The sequence below is a fragment of the Protopterus annectens genome, chromosome 4.part0 (assembly GCF_019279795.1).
Source record: "Protopterus annectens isolate FY-2018-M chromosome 4.part0, PAN1.0, whole genome shotgun sequence".
Classification (NCBI taxonomy): domain Eukaryota; kingdom Metazoa; phylum Chordata; order Ceratodontiformes; family Protopteridae; genus Protopterus; species Protopterus annectens.
The window spans coordinates 902,572,805-902,592,111 of record NC_056733.1 but is presented as its reverse complement, the minus strand read 5'-3'; the positions used below and the strand labels follow the sequence as shown (position 1 = coordinate 902,592,111).

Below are 19,307 nucleotides of genomic sequence, written 5' to 3'. Positions count from 1 at the left end.
TTCGGCATCTACTTCTCAGAAGTACAGGCCAACATGGGAGGACTTTGGCTGACAAAGTTTGCTGACGACTGCAAACTGGGGGCCACAGTGGAAAGTGCATCGGACACGGATATCCTTCAGAAGGGACTCACGGAAACAGATAGCTGGTGCCAGAGCCATGGCCTGAAGTTAAACGCCAAAAAATGTATAGTCATACCCTTTGGGAAAAACAAGGTAACCCCAAGCTACCATATAGGTGGCAATCCACTAAGCACAGAAGAGGTTATCAGGGACCTGGGGACCCAGGTTGACAGTGGCCTTTCTTTTGACACTCACGTTGCTAAAGTGGTTAGAAAGACCTTCTACATTGCCCACCTGATCATGAAGGGATTCACATCCAGATCTAGTGAGGTCATTGTTCCCCTGTACTCTTCACTTATCAGACCAATGATCGAGTACAATGCCCCATTCAGGATGTATCTCACCCGACATCTTCTCAACTGGCTTGCCATTCTATTAACTGTAGTTATGACGCAGCTGATGCCTCTTCTAGAGCTGCTGCCTTTGCTTCTGTGTTAAGACCTTATTCCAGCCTTTGCCTTCAACCTTTACCTGATGAAATTAAGGCTAAATAAATGGATGCTCCTCTTGGCAATAAAAATTCTTTTGATCTGCAGCTGCTGAACTTTTTAAATCTCTTCAGGAGAAGGGTAAGGCCATGCAGGAATTGAAGCACATTTTTGTTTCCCTATTCTGAAATTTCAGAGTAATTATCCTTTCAAGTCAGCCTTTGTCCATAGGCTATCTTGCCTTCCTCCCAAGGGTGCCTCCTGCTAAGTCTACTCAGACTTCTACTACTCAGAAGCCTCCCTACACAGGCAACCCAGGTTATGTCTGACTAATTTCCTCCCTCTCTGTTAAGTCAGGTTTGTTTATCTCTTCATCTTTCTGTTCACAGTTTAAGGTTTACTCAGGATTCTTGGGTTCTGTCCATCATTAATCAGGGATATTTCATGGTGTGGACATCCCTTCCTCCTTTTTCTGGACATTCCTCAACCTCTCCAGGATCAGGTGCCCTTTTTTCCAGATGTGCTTCAGAGCCTTTTGTCTCAAGGTACTATCCAAGCAGTTCCTGCTCCTCAAAGGGGAAGGGGGGTTTTATTCCAAGATGTTGTTGGTCCCCAAAGAAGGCACCTGGAGACACATCCTGGATCTTTCCAAGCTCAACACCTTTCTGAAGGTTTTTTTCCTTTTGAATGTTGTCTCTTCTGACTCTGTTTCCTCCTCTTCATCTTCAGGCTTTTCTAGTCTCTCTGGACCTCAAGAATTCCTATCTTCACACCCCTATTCATCCCCATTTCAGAAAGTTTTTGCATTTCTCTGCTTTGCTGTTTGGCCTCTCTACTGCCCCAAGGGTATTCACCAGATGTCTTGCTGCTGTGATTGCCTTCTGCAGGATGAGGGGTATTCAGATCTTTCCCTACTTGAGTGACCTGCTCATTCAGGCTTCCTTTCCGGGAACCCTGCTTCAGCATTTACACTATGCTGTTTGCCTCTTGCAAAGCTTAGGGTTGACAGTGAATTTCCAAAAGTCCTTCCTGACACCTTCTCAGTATAATGTTTTTCTTGGTTGCAGGCTCCAAGTCATCCCTATGCTGGTATCCTTGCCACCTCCCAGTGCTTTGTCTCTGATTGCTTATTTTCAGTCCCTTCTCCCTCTAGTCTTAGTTTCAGTCAGGGAGTATCTAAGGGCCCTAGGTTACATGTCATCCATTATTCCTATGCTTCCTCTAGCCAGGCTCCATACAAGAAAGCTTCAGTGGTTCCTAAAGTCAGTCTGGCTTCAACATTCTCATTCTTTGGACTTTCTAGTCCCTCTTCTTCCATGCCTCAAGCTAGAGCTTCAGTGGTGGATTCATCAGTTGTCGCTCAACCCAGGGCTTCCTTTTCAGCCCCCAGTCCCCTCTCAGAAACTGTGCCAGATGCCTGAGATTTTGGATGGGGTTTCTTTGGCCCTCTGAAAGTTCATGGCCTTTTGTCAGTTCATCAAATGGCAGACCATATCAACATCAAAGAGTTGAGAGCTCTCATTCCTGCCCTTCAGGCCTTCCATCCTTTGTTTCTTCCAGGGCCTCTCAAGGTCTTCACAGAAAATGCAGCAGTGCTGCAGTACATCAACAAGGCAAAGGGGGACACAGTCTTACCTCTTGTGCAGACCAGCTCTTCAGGTTTGGGATCTAACTGTCCAGTATCAGGTGACTCTTCAGGCTATTTATATTCCTTTGGAACAGAACTTTGTGGCAGACTCTTTGAGCAGGTCCATGAGACAGACTCACAATTAGATGCTTCACAGAAATGTGTTTTTGGACATTGTCCACCAATGGGGTACTCCTCGGGTATATTTTTTTGCCTCCCCTCGAAACAGACAATTTCCTGTTTTTTGCACAAGAGTCCCAAGTCTTCTGGCATGGGAAGGTTGATGCTCTCTGTCTTGGAAGAGGTTGTTTCTCTCTGCCTTCCGTCCCCTGTCTTTCATACCAAGCATCCTGCTCAAGATAGAGTGGGACTCTGTCAAAATCTTGTTGATGACTCCTTTTTAGCCCAGACAACATTGGTTCCCTCTTCTGCTGAACCTAGCTAAGGGCAATCTTTACAAGTTACTTCACAGAGTGGACTTACACAAGACAAGGAGTCTCTTACCCATCCTCACTTGTTCATTCTTCAGCTGATACTCTGAGTGATATGGTTTTGATTCTGTTTAGGCACCCTTTTTCTGAGGATTTGCTCCAGGTTCTGCAGGAGGACAGGAAATCTTGTTTATCCAAATGGAAGAGATTTTCTGACTGGTGCCTTGCCTTACTCATAACCAAGATCCATCTTCTGTGGATGCTCCTCTGGTCCTTTCTTCTTTTTGTGAATTGCTCCATGCTGGGTTGGCTTACTCCAGTTAAAGTCCATCTTTCAGCAGTTTCTGCTTTTCTGTCCTTGACTCCTCCTTTGGCCTCTAGGTTTGAGGTCAAACAATTTCTTAAAGGTGTCTTTCATCCTCCTACCTGGAACCTTAATTTTGTTCTTGAAAATTTGACTTAGGCTCCTTTTGAGCCTACTGCTTCAGCTTCCTTGAAACACTGTTCATGGAAGACTGTTCTTTTGAAACTTACTTCACCTAAAAGGGCATTTGAGCTTCAGGCCCTTATGGCTGTTCCTCCTGTTTTTCATAGGGAAAGGGTATCTCTTCATACTAATCATTTCTTTATGCCCAAGGTGGTTAATGAATTGTCACTTACTCTATTAATATGCCCTCTTTGTTTTCACTAGTTCTCAGTTTGCCATTGGGAAGGTTCTTCACACCTTGGATTTCATAAATGGCTCAGATATGATTTGTATAAGACTCAGGCCATTCACAAGTCTGATTAACTTTTTGTTTCTTTTCATCCTAGGTCTCTTGATGTGGCTGTTTTTAAGCAAGCCATTTCTTTGTGGATCTCTAAGGCTATTTCTTTTTATTCCTTTCATGGAAAAATGTTTCTTCTTCTGTCATTATTACATGGGACTTTAATGACTCCAGTTCTCAAGAAGACTGTTGTAAATCCTGATAATGTATATACAACTATTGTGCCATCTCAAACTGATCTTTTATTTGTTGTTAAATTGATGGAGAGAGTAGTATATGCCTAGCTTGAGTCTGCTACAAATGGATGTAAAACTTGGGATCCATTAAGTCCAGTTTCCAGACTTGGTGTAGCACTGATACCACCTTAATTACCAGAATGAGTGATGCAATACTGGGCAGAGATTAAGGCATTGTTTTGGATTGATCTACTGTGATCCCATTGCAGCTTTTGACACTAGATCATGGGATTCTTTTGAAGCATTTATGTATTTTTTTTAATTTATTTTTGAAATGTAAGTACCGTCATTGTCTGGCTTGCTTCATAGCTGTCTGGAGATATGTAGAAGAAAGATTCACACATACAGTTCTCATTGTCTTACCCTTTCATCTGTGGAGTTCCACAAGGTTCTATTTGAAGTCCATTATTATTTACACTGCCCCTGTGTTATTAGGAAAAGTCTGCCTGATCGTTATGCAGATGATTTACAGCTGTACCTTTGCTTCCCTCAGGACCATGTGTTAGTTATGGATTTATTAGCAGGTGGCTTAAAATCTCATCCATTCTTTGATGAGTAGAACCAGCTAAATCTCACTGTGTCTGAGATAGCTGCTGTGGAGATTCCTGCTACACCGACGGGCTCTATCTGACTGACCTTGATCCCCTATGTTATATATTGAAACAATACGTTTATATCTGTTGCACAGGTGGGAGATCATTGAATTACTGCTGATTATAGAGTTGCTTAACAGGACCAAAGTTTGTTTCCTTGTTATCAAGCCGTTTTGCTATCTTCTATGGAATATAGCCTGAACTGAATGTTTACTTCCATTGTGTCTCTTCTCTATGACTGTTCTTGCCTTGGTTTCCTCATGGGTTAGTTTCTACAGTTCCCTCTTGTTTATGACTGCCCACTTGATAATTTAACCAGCTTCAGCCGTGTCCTGAATTCTGCAGTACAGCTGTTTTCTAATATAGCTCATAACGAGATATGACGATTTTGCAGATGTTGCACTTGTTACCTGTTCAGTTCTGAATTAGATACAGTCTTCTGGTGTCGATGTTCTTAGCCGTGCTTGATATGAGGCTCTCCTTTTTTCCTATAATTTGCTCAGTCCATAACATGTAATCCAAGCCATTTGTCCTGACTCTCTGTTACTGGTAGAAATTCCTAGGGTGCAGCTTGACTCTATAGGCTTCTGTTTTTCATTTTCAAGCTCCACATATATGCACTCTTATGCCGCAGTAGATTTGGAAGTCCCAGTCACTCTGCAGTTTTAAGGATTCCCAGAAAGCCCAAATACAGTGTGTGTGTGTGTGTGTGTGTGTGTGTGTGTGTGTGTCGCTTATATATATATATATATATATGTATATATATATATATATATATATATATATATATATATATAGCTATATAGATAGATATAGATAAAATATACATATATAGCTATATAGATAGATATAGATAAAATATACATATATAGCTATATAGATAGATATAGATAATATATATATATATATATATATATATATATATATATATATTTATATATTTATTTCTGTCGCTCTATATTGTATCTAGACATATAGATATGGTTATAATGCAAAATATATGTTTTAGTGGGTGCAAAAAAGAAAGGATACACAAATGAGTGAATCACATTTACTTGATTTTTTTATATAGTGTAGGAAAACAGGACTGTGCATGAAATTTAATGTTTGAATGAAAAAGTGGTGGTTGTGAAAATGTGCAAGATTGTGTTTAAGCAGTTGTGAATATGCAAGTGTTTGTCAGTTTAAGAGTAAGGGATAGGTAAGGGGGTAGAGTTAGTGTTGTGGGAGTAAGGGATAGGTAAGGTGGTAGAGTTAGTGTTGTTGGAGTAACGGATAGGTAAGGGGGTAGAGTTAGTGTTGTGGGAGTAAGGGATAGGTAAGGGGGTAGAGTTAGTGTTGTGGGTATTCTGTGTCCTTTTCTTGTGTGTAGTGATATTGTTAGGGAAAGGATTTTCAGTAGTGTAATGTGTAGGGTTGGGACTAAGGACAGGTTATGGGTTGCGTTTAACACACAGGTAGGATGCTGCCCCTAACCCAACTCTATGTTTGCTTCTTATGAAAAGGGTTAGCTGGCATTTCTTTTGTCCTCATCAACAGAACTATGAAGAGAGAATTTTCTGTTACATGGACCTCATCATTTTTTCTGTTTCTTTTGCTCAGAACAAATTTGACCTTCCATTTATTAGTGAAACTGTGTCCTACTGCTTGCCTATTCAATTCTGCTATGATTCAGCAAACAAATAAGTCCTCGACTGTGTTAGGGTACATACCACAGGAAGGGCATCAACCTCTGCAGCCTTTTTAGGGGCATCTCACAGGAGATCGCTATGATGCAGCAGTCTCACCCTTCATTCACATTTTTACCAAATATCATTAGCTGGATTGTTAGTCCCAAACTGGTGGGATTCATTGCAGTGTAATTCAGAGGATGCTGGCAGTTGCTTCTTCCCCTTGCCCCCCCCCCCAAGTGATGTTCTATCTCAGTGACATGTAGTTTGGGAGACTTCCATGACAGCTGCACACTGATCAACAGCTTAACCTCAGCTCTTCTAGTGTGAATATAGAAACTCAGAAACAACAGCAGTAATTATGTCAGTAAAAATCAGTTACTGACTAGTAAGTGCAATGCATGGATGTCTGCAAAGAAGAAGCTAAGAGAGCCTGAAGTAAATCAATTGGAAAAAATGAAAACACCTAACTGAGAAGAATCCTGCAGCTATTCAACAAAATGTAGTTCAAGCTCCAGCTTTTGTGCAAGACATGGCTTCCAGTAATCTAGAGGAAAAAAATAAGTCATGTGTGCTCAGAGCTCATAAAAATACTCAAAACACTGAAGGGGTATATCAACTCAAATAAGAAAATGCTGGAAAAAATGGAAGAAGCTTTAAACAGATATTCAGATGAGTTAATAAAACTGCAAAACAGAAGTTGAAATGAAGAAAAGGCTAGCCGAGTATGAGATTGCTCAAGAAGAGCTGTTTCAAAAAATGGTAAAAATTAGAGGACAGAGCATGTAGTGAAAATCTGAGATTTTATGCCTACCACAGAAACAAGAAGGAACAGATTGCATTAATTTTATGAATGCACAAATAAGCAACTGGACTGTTCCACAGCAGAAACTGTTAATTAATTGCAAGAGCACACAATGTGTATGCTCCAAATCTGGCTATGAGAAAGCAGCCAAGACCTTTATTAGTAAATATGCAAACAGTTAATCCTGTCAAAACTGTGGCAAAAGGGCAGAGTATTAAAAGTTCGAGATAGTAGAATGTTTCTGGAAAATGATTGTTCACTGTACACCAAGCAGAAGAGAATTGTATTCCAGTAATCAGAATGTTGAGAGGCAGGTGTGAGTTTCAACTTGCTGTATCCTGCTGTCTTCAAAATATTTTTTCCTGGAGGATTAAAGTTTTTTTTATGCAGAATAGGCTAAGGAGGAAATGTGAGAATTTGTCCAACTAAAAGTGGACCATCAAGCAGAAGAGGATTCTTCTCATTCTTCTGAAAATAAAGCACATGGAGAGACTTTGCCAGTGAAACCTTTTCCACTGTTCCAAAGGAAAATGCTTGAAAGACAGAGAGGAGCACAAGAGTTGACCAGAAGAATTGGGAGTACTGTGGAAGTGAACCAGAATCTTTGGTTGGGAGATGGAGATTACCAGGAAGAAGACCAGCAGCACAGAAATTAGTGAATAAATGGGAAACTACAAAGCATCAATCACATTTGTGAAATACAGTTGTATAGAATAAGTGGAAAGAGTGGACTTTTGTTGAGTTTGTTAAACTTGTGAGGAACTGAAAAGCCTCACTTCATGTCATTAATGTTTGAAATTACTCTAAGGGGATGGGAAGAACAGGGAAAAAGGTAGGTGTAAGTAAAACAGTTTATTTTCTTAACAGTATTTCTGTGAAACTTTTCTGAACATAAATTGCATATTTTATATTTGTTCTTGTGTGTAATAAAGATATTAAAGTAAACAGGTGCCTTTTCTTTTTCTTCCACTTCTATTTCTTTCTTTTTTGGTATGAGGAAATGTGGGCATTAGAGTGCAAAAGGAGAAGAAAAGCTAGACAAAAGCATGTTTAAGTTAATGGGCAGTAACTTTGGGTTGGTGAAGTTGTAGATGGAGTGTAAAAGTGTACATAGATCTTAATATATCTAAAGCTGATATGATTTATTTTACTTTTGCATGGGTGAATGTCTGGATTAAGACGTTTGGCTTAATTTTATAACAAAATTTTAAGTGGAAACAAGTAAATGTGAGAACACTAAATATAATGAAGTTTGCTTTTAGCCTTAAATGCTTCAGCTTGCCTTTCAGGCTGCAACACAAGACATTTTTTTCTCTTACTTTTCCATGGAGGCAAGCTGGTAATAGGGCAGTAAAAGACAGAACACTGGTTTCTACAAGGCCAAAAATTAATGATTTCTGAAAGGTACATATATAGTTTTCACATCGAGTATGGGGGAAGGAAAAGATAAAAAAGAAAAGACATCATTTAGTGTAAGTAGAAGCACAAGCAATAACATGCATCTTAGCATGGATAACCTCAATTTTAAGTTAATTAGGGTTTGTGTTAGCATCTGTCTGGGCATGAATGTTCCTTTTAGGGGATTAAACTTCATCATTTCAAGATGTACATAGTTATGCGTGTTTGTATTAAGTTAACACTTTATGGGGATGTTCTACAGGAGTGTTTCATGATTTTTTGAGGATTTTCATTAAAACAAAAAGTCTTGTAAAGTGTGACGTGTTCCAGTGTTGATGATAAAAAAATGATAAGAAAAAAACTGTGTAAATGACTAACCTGACAAATATTAATGGTTGCATGTATCACAAAAGCTACAAATAAACATTTAAAAAGCTGCTATATGTAATAAGTGGGAATAATGACTTTCTACCATAATGGCGACACTTTTATATGATCTTGGAATGTGAACAGCTGCTGATGTAATAGGGCTTGTTTGCACTAATCCCATTTCAGAGGGTTGTGCGTACACTGGGATGTGTTAGCAATTAGTGAGTAACAGCACAGTATGCTACACTTGTACACCAAATCAAGAAAGGCTGGTGAGCACACTGTACACCACATAACAGTTCATGCATAGCCATACAGCCTTGAGCTGGCCAAACATCCTTGCCAGACTTAAACATCTGCAGAAGTATCAGGTACAAACAAACCCTGCATAAGTAGCACTGTTTCGAAATATAACAGCTGTACTCACATGTAGAACTAAATTGTCTAGCCATTACACACATTCCACGGGAGTCATGAAGCTAATATATCTCTGTGTGTCTCCATATAGCTGTTGAAATATAGCGCAATAACACATCTAGGCCGTCTCCCTCGAAAGTAAGGCAAACGGACAACCCCTAAAAGGAGTACTCACTTATACACCACTGTTGCCATGGAATTGGCTAATGGAGTAGCTGCACAGCTGATGTGCATCCAATTAACTACTTTGGAACAGCAATTGGTGGACAGGATACCACATGTTACCAATATGTAACTAGAAAAGGATGTGTCATTACACATTCAAACCATCCGTATATACCAGCGAAACATTACAAATAACATTGAAACACAAACCGAAAAGGATTGAATCAACTGTTAACGATACGTCGGGTTACTAATAAGGTATGTAGAACAGTCAGTATGTCTGTGTATGTAGTACTATTCTGTAGTATTTAAAGTGCACGCAATCCATATAGTGGAAACAGTTATCTTGTAGTGATGTATTGTTGAGCGTAGTCACACTTGTAGTATTTGTGTGTACTGCAGTAGGTCACAAGGCAAACACCGCATACACCACAAAGGATGCTATATAAGGGCTTTGAACAGAAATACTCCACACCAGCTGACGTCAGTGGCAGGGTTGGTCCAACAAGTATGTGCTATAACAGGGGATAGTATATGTTGATATATTGTAACTGTAGCCATATGCATGGGTGTAACACAGAGAATAACATGTGGAAGGTTGGGCCAGTGTGCAAGTATGTTTTGCATTGTGGGATATTGCCAATAACTGTGTAATGTACAGTATCATAGGCAGATATGTATTACAAGCTACATAGCATTACTGTAATGGTAGGCAAACATTAGCTATGTCAATCGGCATTTACAATACACAATAACAGGATACATATGTCTTTTAGTGAGCCGACAGTTTATCAGCATGATAGCAAAGTAAAATGGAAGAGCTATTTAACTATCCATGCACATAAGACATGTAATATGTGCAAAGCTAGGTACTAGGCTGTCTTACCAAGGGTGTCTGTAAGCCTAGCTAGCATATGTTGTCTTTCACCACCCCCATAGGTTGGTTCCCTGTGCCTCTGAATGGCAGAGCCAATAGTTCCCGGTGCCTGTGTCCAGCAGAGCCACTGCAGTGATCCCCAGGTACATTTCTGTCTCCCATTCACACGGCAATGTTTCCCTTGAAGAGTGGTCGTGAGGGGCCCTGCATGATTTACATTGGAATCACGTCCCAAAGCATAAGGAGTGTCTGGACTTAAATATGCCAAGGTTAGAGGCAGATGAGGCTCAACAACTAACAGGATAGGAGGAGATGAGCTACAAATTGTGATGTCTAATCATTCTGCAGGAAAGTGTCCAGGAATGGTTGCTATCCTGGTGGATGTTTGGAAGCTAGTAGGGAAGAAAGGGTAACGATCTGGGAGGTTTGGTGTAACAGTATTTTAAAAGGAGGGGAGGCAACAACATCTAGAAGAAAGCTGTGGTGGCTATAATTTCTAAGGATGATAAAGATCCATCTGATCCAGTTTCATTTCAATTTTAAACCATGATTAAACCATGATTATAAAGTGTATATGTCTATAATGTCTAAAAGAATGGCAAAGGTGCTACCAAAATTGATGGATATCATTCAGTGTGTGGTTTTGTGGAGGGGTGGGCTAACATTTTACAACATTAATAGAACAGCGATGATCCGGAGGGAAGCAAAATGAAGAAAAATGCCACTGTTTATGAGTCTTGATGCAGAGACAGCATTCAACACAGTAAGCTGGGAATTTGAGTACAGCAATGGAAGCATGTGCATTCCCTGATACAATAATAAGGTTAATTAGGGGGATGTATGAGGGATTAGAGGTAAAAAATCAAAGTGGAAGGTTCTGAACAGAGGAACCAGGCAGGGTTGTCCTCATTCTCCTTTTCTGTTTGTGTTATATTTAGAACCATTTGCAAAAAAAATAAGGGACTCAGAAATTCAAGAGGTCTGTTTCAACTGATTGGCAAATGACAAGTGTTGAAATCCACTTGGTTAAGACCACATGATAGACAATACTGTTCATTGATCAACAGAAACAATCAAAACAGCACCTGCAAAGCAACACAAAAACAATGTTTTTGCATGGGATCAGCTGTGAGATAGCACTACATTGTGGAAAAGGGTGCAAACACCAATTCCCTTCTACCATGACCTCAGTGAAAATGGTCGCCTGACTGTATTGTCAGTCATGTGGTCTCGAATATGTGGGTTTCAACAATGTTGTTTGTCAACCAAGTGAAATAGACCCATTTCAAGGATATAATTGGTTTGGGGTTCAAGAAAAGTTGGCTTTATTTGTAGCCGATATTATTTTGTACCTAACTGAACCAGAAAGGGACATCAGAGTGTTGTGTAATGTTCGTAAATAATCTGAGACAGTTCCATTTTTTTTGGGGGGGGGGGTATAAAATTAATGAAGATAACACAAAGGGTATAGCTACAGATTATGCACCCAGACATGAATTAGTTCAGTAATACCCATATTTATGGGGACATGATAAAGTGAATTAGTTAGGAATATGGATTAAAAAGGATTCAGTTGTGGCAGCTAAGGATATGTGGGAAGAGACTAAACAAAAGATAATAAAAAAACTGAGAAAATGGAAGCTCTTGCATATGGATATGGATATCAAGATACGAGCAGTAATGTAGGATAAGTTGATCCCCCCAAAGAGAGCAAGGAGCTTTAGGATTACCTGATTTGAAGAGATATTGTAGAGCTACACAGTTAAGGCTACAGTTTAAGGTGGAAAGCGATGATGATGAAGCAGGAGGGGGGGGTGATTCAAAAAAATAAGGAAAAAATTGGATTTTGGATGCAGATCCTTAAGGAGAATAACAACAATCATACAGAATATTATTTATATTCATAAAGCAGCAGAACGTATGCTAAGAACTAAGTCAGAATGGGAATGGAGAAAGGAGATTCTGCCAATAGGGTTGGCAGCAGTTAGGGGTACAAAGATATGAGGCAGCTGGAATTTACTGCAGAAACACAGCGAAGGAACCGAGATATTGGGAACAAAGGAAAAGTAATAGAATGAGAAGAGGCCAGTAAGACATTTGTATTGCAGGACAGCAATTGCCTTTCCTATCAGGAAGTGATATCAGAGTACAGACAAAGGGATAGGGGAATCCTAAATAAAAGACCTGCACTAGTTGAAATTTTAATTGAATGTAGAACGAAAGCTGTTGTTAAGAGGAATATTTAGTAGGCCATATAAAATATTGCATGATAACTAAAGGGAAGAATCAGAAGAGGTAAGAAAAGATTGGGGAGAGAGATTAGATGTATAGTTCACAAAAAACAATGGGAGGACGTATGCATGGCTTCCAAATATGCAACAGACTCTAGATTTAGGATTTTTGTCTGAAAGTGTTTGCATAGATACTTCTATACCCCAAGCAGACTCCAAAGAATTTTTCCTCAGGTAAATAGCAAATGTTGGCGGTATGATGGGGAAGAAAGAGGTAACTGGGAACATTGTGTTTGGGAGTGTAATGAGTTGGCAGACTTAAAAATTCCCTATGGAGTATTCTGTCAGTAATACTGGGAGAGCAAGTGAGTGTAACTAAGGAAAGGATGTTTTGAGCTGCGTTACAATGTCTGTATTGCCTAGACATAGTGAGGCCTTGTTATGTTTAATTCTGTTGGTTGCCAAAAAAAAGCAGTTACTAGAAAATGGAAATCAAAATCTAAACCAACTATACTTGAAGTAGTGAATATTGAAAAAAGAACAGGAAGTAGGATCTTTAGAAAAGGGTAGGACCAAATAAAAAAATGGAAACTGTGGGAACAATACATGCAGAAGAATGTGTTAGAAAGGGCACAAAATTTAAGAGAAGGCAGGAATTGAACAATTTATGTAATGTTGCTTTGATTATATGGTATAGAACAATGTATGTGATGTATAATGTTTGTAAATGTGAACTTGTTAGTATAGTTTAATCACTTTTGTAAAATCCAATAAAGGTGTTTTAAAAAAATGATATGTTTGGCATTCTGCTAGCTGGTTCTAACTACTGAAAAGGCAAGAAGGAAAGGCAGTATTACAGTACAGTGGCATATGGTCTCACCATAACTGCAAACAATGGTCTTCCTTAGTGTGTTTTTGTTTTTAGTTATTTGCATTCACACCCATTCTTTTATTTCAGTAACTTTTGAGGGGGTCCTTTTTAGTGTGTGTGCGGGTAGTTGGTATGTTGAAAGTGTGGACTTTGAGGTATTCTACAACCTGATGTGCTTTACTGGATTAGGAGGGAGCAATAGAGTGGAGGCAGGTGTTACGTAAAATGTATAGCAGGATCTTTGGTATTGTTACTGTCCAGAAACAGTTTTCCACTTTTTAATGCCAGGTAACTCGTCACTTCTGTGCATATTCCTGAAAAAGGCAACGTTTGTGTGTATCCTGCTAGGAAACAAAATTAGCTAAGGAGTTGCTGTGTCCTCACTGTTGATCAGGGTTAGTGGGAAGTGATTCAAAACTACACTTTACTCGTTCATAATAATAATTTGAAACAATTTAGACGTGATTCAGCTATAATGAGCTACAGCTCTAGAAAAGACTGACTTCTCTGCATTAGGTTTTTGCCTGAAATGAGCAGTTAACTGCTGATATAACTGCTCATTACAATCAACAGAAAAATGTACTGCTGGAGCTGTTAGCTGCTGAGAGCCAAATGGTAGCTGACTGTGCCTAATGGTTGGGAAAAATGAAAAGACAAGAAGGAAGTCAGTCATCTTATGGCAAGTTCCACTCACAGCTGTTCGTTATGGTTAATATGTGAAAGAACTACATTTTCTGTACATAGTAGAATTGTGCCTGTAGTTACACATATATGTGGGTGCTTGTCCACTTGTTACAGCTTCATATACCTGCATACAAAATGTATGTATATCTGTGTGTGTGTCTCTAGATACATAGCTGCAGGGGTGCAGTCTGTGAGAGTATGCTATTTTTTTCCTTATTTTTCAACTTGTCGACTGCTTTCCATGTAAGATCACACTATAGCAGGATCTGGTAATTTGCCCTTACTAATCTGTTTTGCAATCATAGAGTTGGTCTTGCCCTGTGAAAAAAAAATCCTTTTTTTTTTTTTTTGTTTTGTTTTTTTCAGTCATTTTAAATTAGCTCTAAAATGATCAATACTTTTTATTTGCTCTTTTGAAGTGTTTATTTCATGAGACAAACATATATATGCATATGTGTGTAAAACATTAATGTGCATAGTATATTTGTACATACATATCTCTTCCTTATCTTGGTGACAATACTAGCAGTGGGTTCACTTATAGGTGCAGATGTTTATGCAGCCTGACACACTTACAATTCCTCGGTCACTAGTTGGTCGTGTTTCACTTGTTTTTAAAGCTTCAAATGAGGAAAAACGATTAGTTGGAAGGTCATGCAAGTGGATAGTTAGCTGGATGGATTTGCGCCAAGGGCACATATGTTTCTGTTGGGTCTAATTGGTTTGGAGTTGGTAAATGGTTAAGGTGTTTACCTTATACTCACAGTTTGATTCTTAGCTTTGAAAGGGAAAATGGCTAAACTTAAAATGGCCCACAAGAGCAGGAAGCTTCTTACTTAACAGTGAACGTATGTCTCGGTGAAGGATGAAGTGCTTAAGATTTCTTGGGTGTTTTATTTCATGGTAAATCCTGATTATATCACCTTATTTTCATTGTGTTTTCTCTCCACTTTTTCCTAGGGGCAGTATTTCTCCAGCTACCCTATTCAAAGCGGAAATTTACCAGTGGTCAGCAGCGTCGACGGCGCAATTCCACCAGCTCCGGCAATCAAAGCTTGTTTGGAGAGGAGAAGATTGGTTATAACTGGGCCTACAATAGTATGTTGACAAAGACCTGGAGGTCAAGTGCTACAGGAGACGAGAGGTTCACTGACAGGCTGCTCAAGGACTTCACAGACTTTTGTGCCAACAAAGACAATCGTCTCCTCGACTTCTGGATATCGTGTCTGGAGAAGATGCATGCCAGTGCACCATAATGCTTTTAATGAGTCATTTCCTTTTCACGATATTTATTTATATTCAGTTAGCTCTAGTGACCAGGGCCCATTTGCAAAGGGGGACCAGAGGGGGGAAAAAAACTCTAAAGTCAACCATAATTAAGACAATTAAATACAATTATGAAAGCAATTGAATGCAACTGAAGCAGAAGAATACATAACAGGCGAAGACACATCAAAGCAAGCTGTTTATACTAACAAGTAATTAACAGATTTAGCAATGGAATACTGACAAAATGTAATGTAGATCTATGTTTAAAAATCAAGGGATGTACGCATTAACAAAATTACAGTCCACCAGGAAGTAATGTGTGACAAAGTGTATATTAAAATTATAATGAAAAGCCATCAAATATTTTGGTGGTCTTTATCAAGGATCCCTGAGAGTGCACTTCCCGTACATTTTAACAATGAAGGAGGGTCTTAGCTTGAATTTTTGTATGGTAACAGGATCACAGCACTGATCAAGAGATTTTGTAAATGTTTGTACATATTTGTAATGAAATTGATTGTTTTTTGGTACCTTTACTTATTCATGAGTGTGTGTGTGTGTGTGGGGGGGGGGGGGGTCACTGTCTACTTAAATGTCATGTTGCCCTGTTACCAGTGTACAGTATGAACTGACAGTCTGGACTTATTGTAGATTGACCATTTTACTTCTGAATACAGAATTGTAAGTAAAACACTCTTAAGCCTAAGTATTTCAGCTTTAGCATATGATTTCAGAAATAACTGCACAGCAGTATGCTAAAAAAGAATGTATGTACCGAAAAATAAATATATAACCGTTTCATTATATTTTGATTATGTTCTATCTCAAGTCTTGTCTAGAACTTTACATTCTTACCTGGTTTTGATACCTATTTCTTATGTTTTCGTTGTTGGACTCTGCAGGTGACTTAGAACAGCACACAAAGGCTGGTGTCGACTCTTGTTTTGTGTCACTTTTGCTGCGTATTGAGAGGAACCATTTCTCAGCTACTTGTCCATGCTCTTTGTTGAATTTTATTTTATTTATTTGATATCTGTTCACCAGAAAATCGGACTGGGTAATATACCATTTTCAGCAGAGGCCCGAGGAGAAAAGCTCCTCATTAACATAAAATGGATATAGTTATATAACAAAGTCATCACAAAACCTTATACAGAAAACATTATATTAACCAAGTAAAAAAAATTACAACTTCATTTCATACATTGTGAACTTATATATATTGAGTGCATATATTTGGGTAGATATAAGTTGACAAAACAGCATTGTCAGTTGTTAATGAATTCACAAGTTGCATTTCTTAGAGATTTCATGATGTACAGTTTATTCAATTGTTCTGTTTTACTTGTTTATGTTTTCTATGATGTATCATTCACCCATGACTCGTCTCCACTTGATTTTGTATGTTCTATGGCCATAACCATTTCTGCCCCCCGCTCTCCATTTATACACTAGGGACCTTCTCTCCTTCCTTTCTTCTTGGTATTATGCGGTGGCATGTGGCATCACAGTGATGTGTATGTCCTTTCATACTTGCCTATCTAATACACCTGCCACCTTCCACAAGGGAATACAGGTGAACTTTCATCCGTTGGGTAGTGGTTTCTGGAGCATGATGGGATGGGAAGAAAAGTAATGCTGTCCCTCTCTGCTGGCTATCCATCTCCATCAGAGCTAATGTTAAACACCCTGTCCCTGTATCAGTGGGGTATCTGTTCATCCAAAGTTGCCTCAACCTGTGGACCACCAGATCTGTATTGTGTCCAAAGGCAGCATCTCAAATTCTTCAGCTTCGAATCTCTGCCTTCTCTACCCACAGTGGTCTGCCCTGTCTGAGTCTCCACAGAGCTAGTTTGCCACCATCAGTAGCAGACACGGTCTTGAGCTCCAGATGGATAAGTAGTGGCTTTTGTTTCATATTACCTTCAGATTTTCAGAGGTTTTTTTGCCTCCTCTAGCTATTTTTCATGTCCTTTGTTACTCTAGCTAGTTTTGGAGAGTTTCTCTTTTCCTGCCTTTCTTTGTTGATTTAGCTTTTGGGGTGTTCACTCTGTCAGCTGCTTTGCCACCTTTTCTTGTGGCTCTTTCTAGAAATATATTTAAAAATGAAAACATGTTTCTACTTACATAGGCTCTTATCTTTAGAAAGGGTTAGGTTAGTATTAGTGTTTTTTTTTTTTTATTTTTTTTTTTTTTAGTATGTTTGTGATTGTTTATTTCAGTAGCTTGTGGTTCTTTGTGTTTCTCAACTTTTGCAGTGTTACTGGTGAAGTGTTGTCCTTTGCTAAACATGCTACAGGGTAGGTGTGGCACAAGATGCCCCCAAGACATGCATAAGTGTGTGCACTGTTTAGGGGTGTCTCACCTATATGTTGAATGCTAGCCATGTTCTGCCTTTGGACCCTTGCCTTTGGACCTAGTCTTAAAAGGTTTACTCCCTCAAGGTACATCCTCATCTGATGCCCCCTCTTCTTGCTCCCTCCTATAAAGTTAGGGAATAGAAAGGCAGAGAGAGAGAGAGAGACAAAGATGAAGACAAGGTCTCCAAGGATAAGCGCAAAGTGAAGGAGAGAGTGGAACATAAATTCATTGGTCTTTGGGTCTTGTGGCTTTAGCTCCTTCTTGGTGCCAATTGCCAGTTATGTTGGCTGTGGACTTGTAGACATCAAATTTGCATGCCCTTAGCATTCCCAACCCCTTCCTCGCTGCAGACCCAGATGTTCTTCATCTCACATTGCTGCAGTCCTTACACTTGGGTAGTCCGCTGTCCTCGGTCGGCCCGAATATCAAAGTATAAGGCTGACGTCGGTCAGGGCGCATTTGACTGACGTCAGGACGTCAGGGTACAAATGCGCATGACCGACGCCATATCCTCAGTCTTTTTTGCCGCATGGTCCGATGCAGAAGCAGTATTGCAAGTGCCGGTTGGCGTTCTGAGATTTTTCGATTTAGAAGTTTCAGACCGAGTTCAAAGTTGGCTAAGTACCCCTTTTGGGGAATATTTTAGTTTTTTCTTGCCTCAGTCATTTACCGGATGTCAGAAAAAGTTAATAATTGCATTTCTTGTGGGAAACAGATACCGCATAGAGATTATCATACTTTGTGTATTCCTTGCTTAGGGCCTGAGCACGACGTTGTTGGCTGTCGCTCTTGTGCTAGATTTAATAAACGCACTATAAAGAGAAGGTTGGATTGTGCAAGGTTAGTCTTTGGGAAGCGGTGCAACTATAAAATGCCGTCGGATGCTCCGACGCCCGCTTCTTCGAAGAAGCGCAAGGACAAGGCAGTTAAGCCTAAGCTAGAAGAACTGTCTGTACCAGACGCCGGTTCTTTAGAGGTGTTGGTGGAGCCGGTGGCTCCACCGGAGGTTTCTTTGTGTTCCCAGGGTGAGACCTTATTCTTGCAAGATGTGGCCTCTCAGGAGACTAGTCAGGCTGAGGGGGCTTCTCATCTTACTATACTCCCCTCCCTTCCTAAGGTGGCTAGGCCCTCTCCTTCTGTTTCAAAGGCTTCCCCCAGGGGCAGGCCAGGATTAGCTTCAGTTGGTGTTACCCCTAGCTCTTCAGGTACTGTGCCCAAGAAGCATATGCTTAAAATGGCAGAAGATTTGATTACTGTGATTAGGGGTTCTATGCCCCCTCCTGATAAGAGACCTAGGGTGGAGCCTGAGCTGGGGGGTTTTGAGCAGGCTTCAGATGTTTCAGAGTCTTCGGCTGAAGACTTGCAGGAGTACTCTCCTTATTCTGATTCTGATGTGGATGATTCTACTCCTTCTGCTACTCCTCCTGAGGATTTTTCTTTTTCAGAAACTCTTCATTCCATGAGGGAGCATTTTAAGTGCGAAGGTCAGGACTTCTCTGATTGCAGGATAAGGCTTAGGGAATTTCTGTTTTGACCCCCGCATAGGCCTTTGGCTATACCTCCTGTTTTGGATGTAGTGGAAGATGTTTTACAGAAGCTTCTCTTAATCCTGATTCTTTGCCTCCTGCTCCTGTTAAGCCGGATAGGTATTACAGGGTGCCTGAAGCTCATAAGTATCTTTTAAGAGTCCTAGGGCAGACCCAGAAACTGTTAGCCAGGGGCCTAAAGGTGTTAAGGCTTCTGTTGTTAAGAATCCGGTTCCTGCAGACAAGGAGGCTAGGGCCTTGGATAGATGGGGAAAGAAAGTCTATACTTCTTCCACTCTTGCTATGAGGGCTCTGAATTGCCAGTTTCACATGTTGAAATACCAAAATTATCTCTTTTCACAATTGAAGTCTAAGGTTGATGCTCTGGCAGTAGGTATTGATTGTAAGGAGTTGCAAGATTTAGTGCATGTTTCTGAACAGGTGGGTAAGCATTCTTTGCAA

At 39.8% G+C, this 19,307-nt stretch overlaps 1 protein-coding gene across 1 annotated transcript in view; it reads left to right on the top strand.

The window, feature by feature from the left end:
• DEPDC5 (DEP domain containing 5, GATOR1 subcomplex subunit) overlaps positions 1-15,764 on the top strand; it is a 2,513,958-nt gene extending 2,498,194 nt beyond the window's left edge. The window contains exon 43 of the mRNA XM_044068865.1: positions 14,650-15,764. Coding sequence (XP_043924800.1) covers positions 14,650-14,945 — 296 coding nt within the window. The 3' untranslated portion in view covers positions 14,946-15,764. The remainder of the gene's footprint in view (positions 1-14,649) is intronic.
• Positions 15,765-19,307: the final 3,543 nt, after the last annotated feature.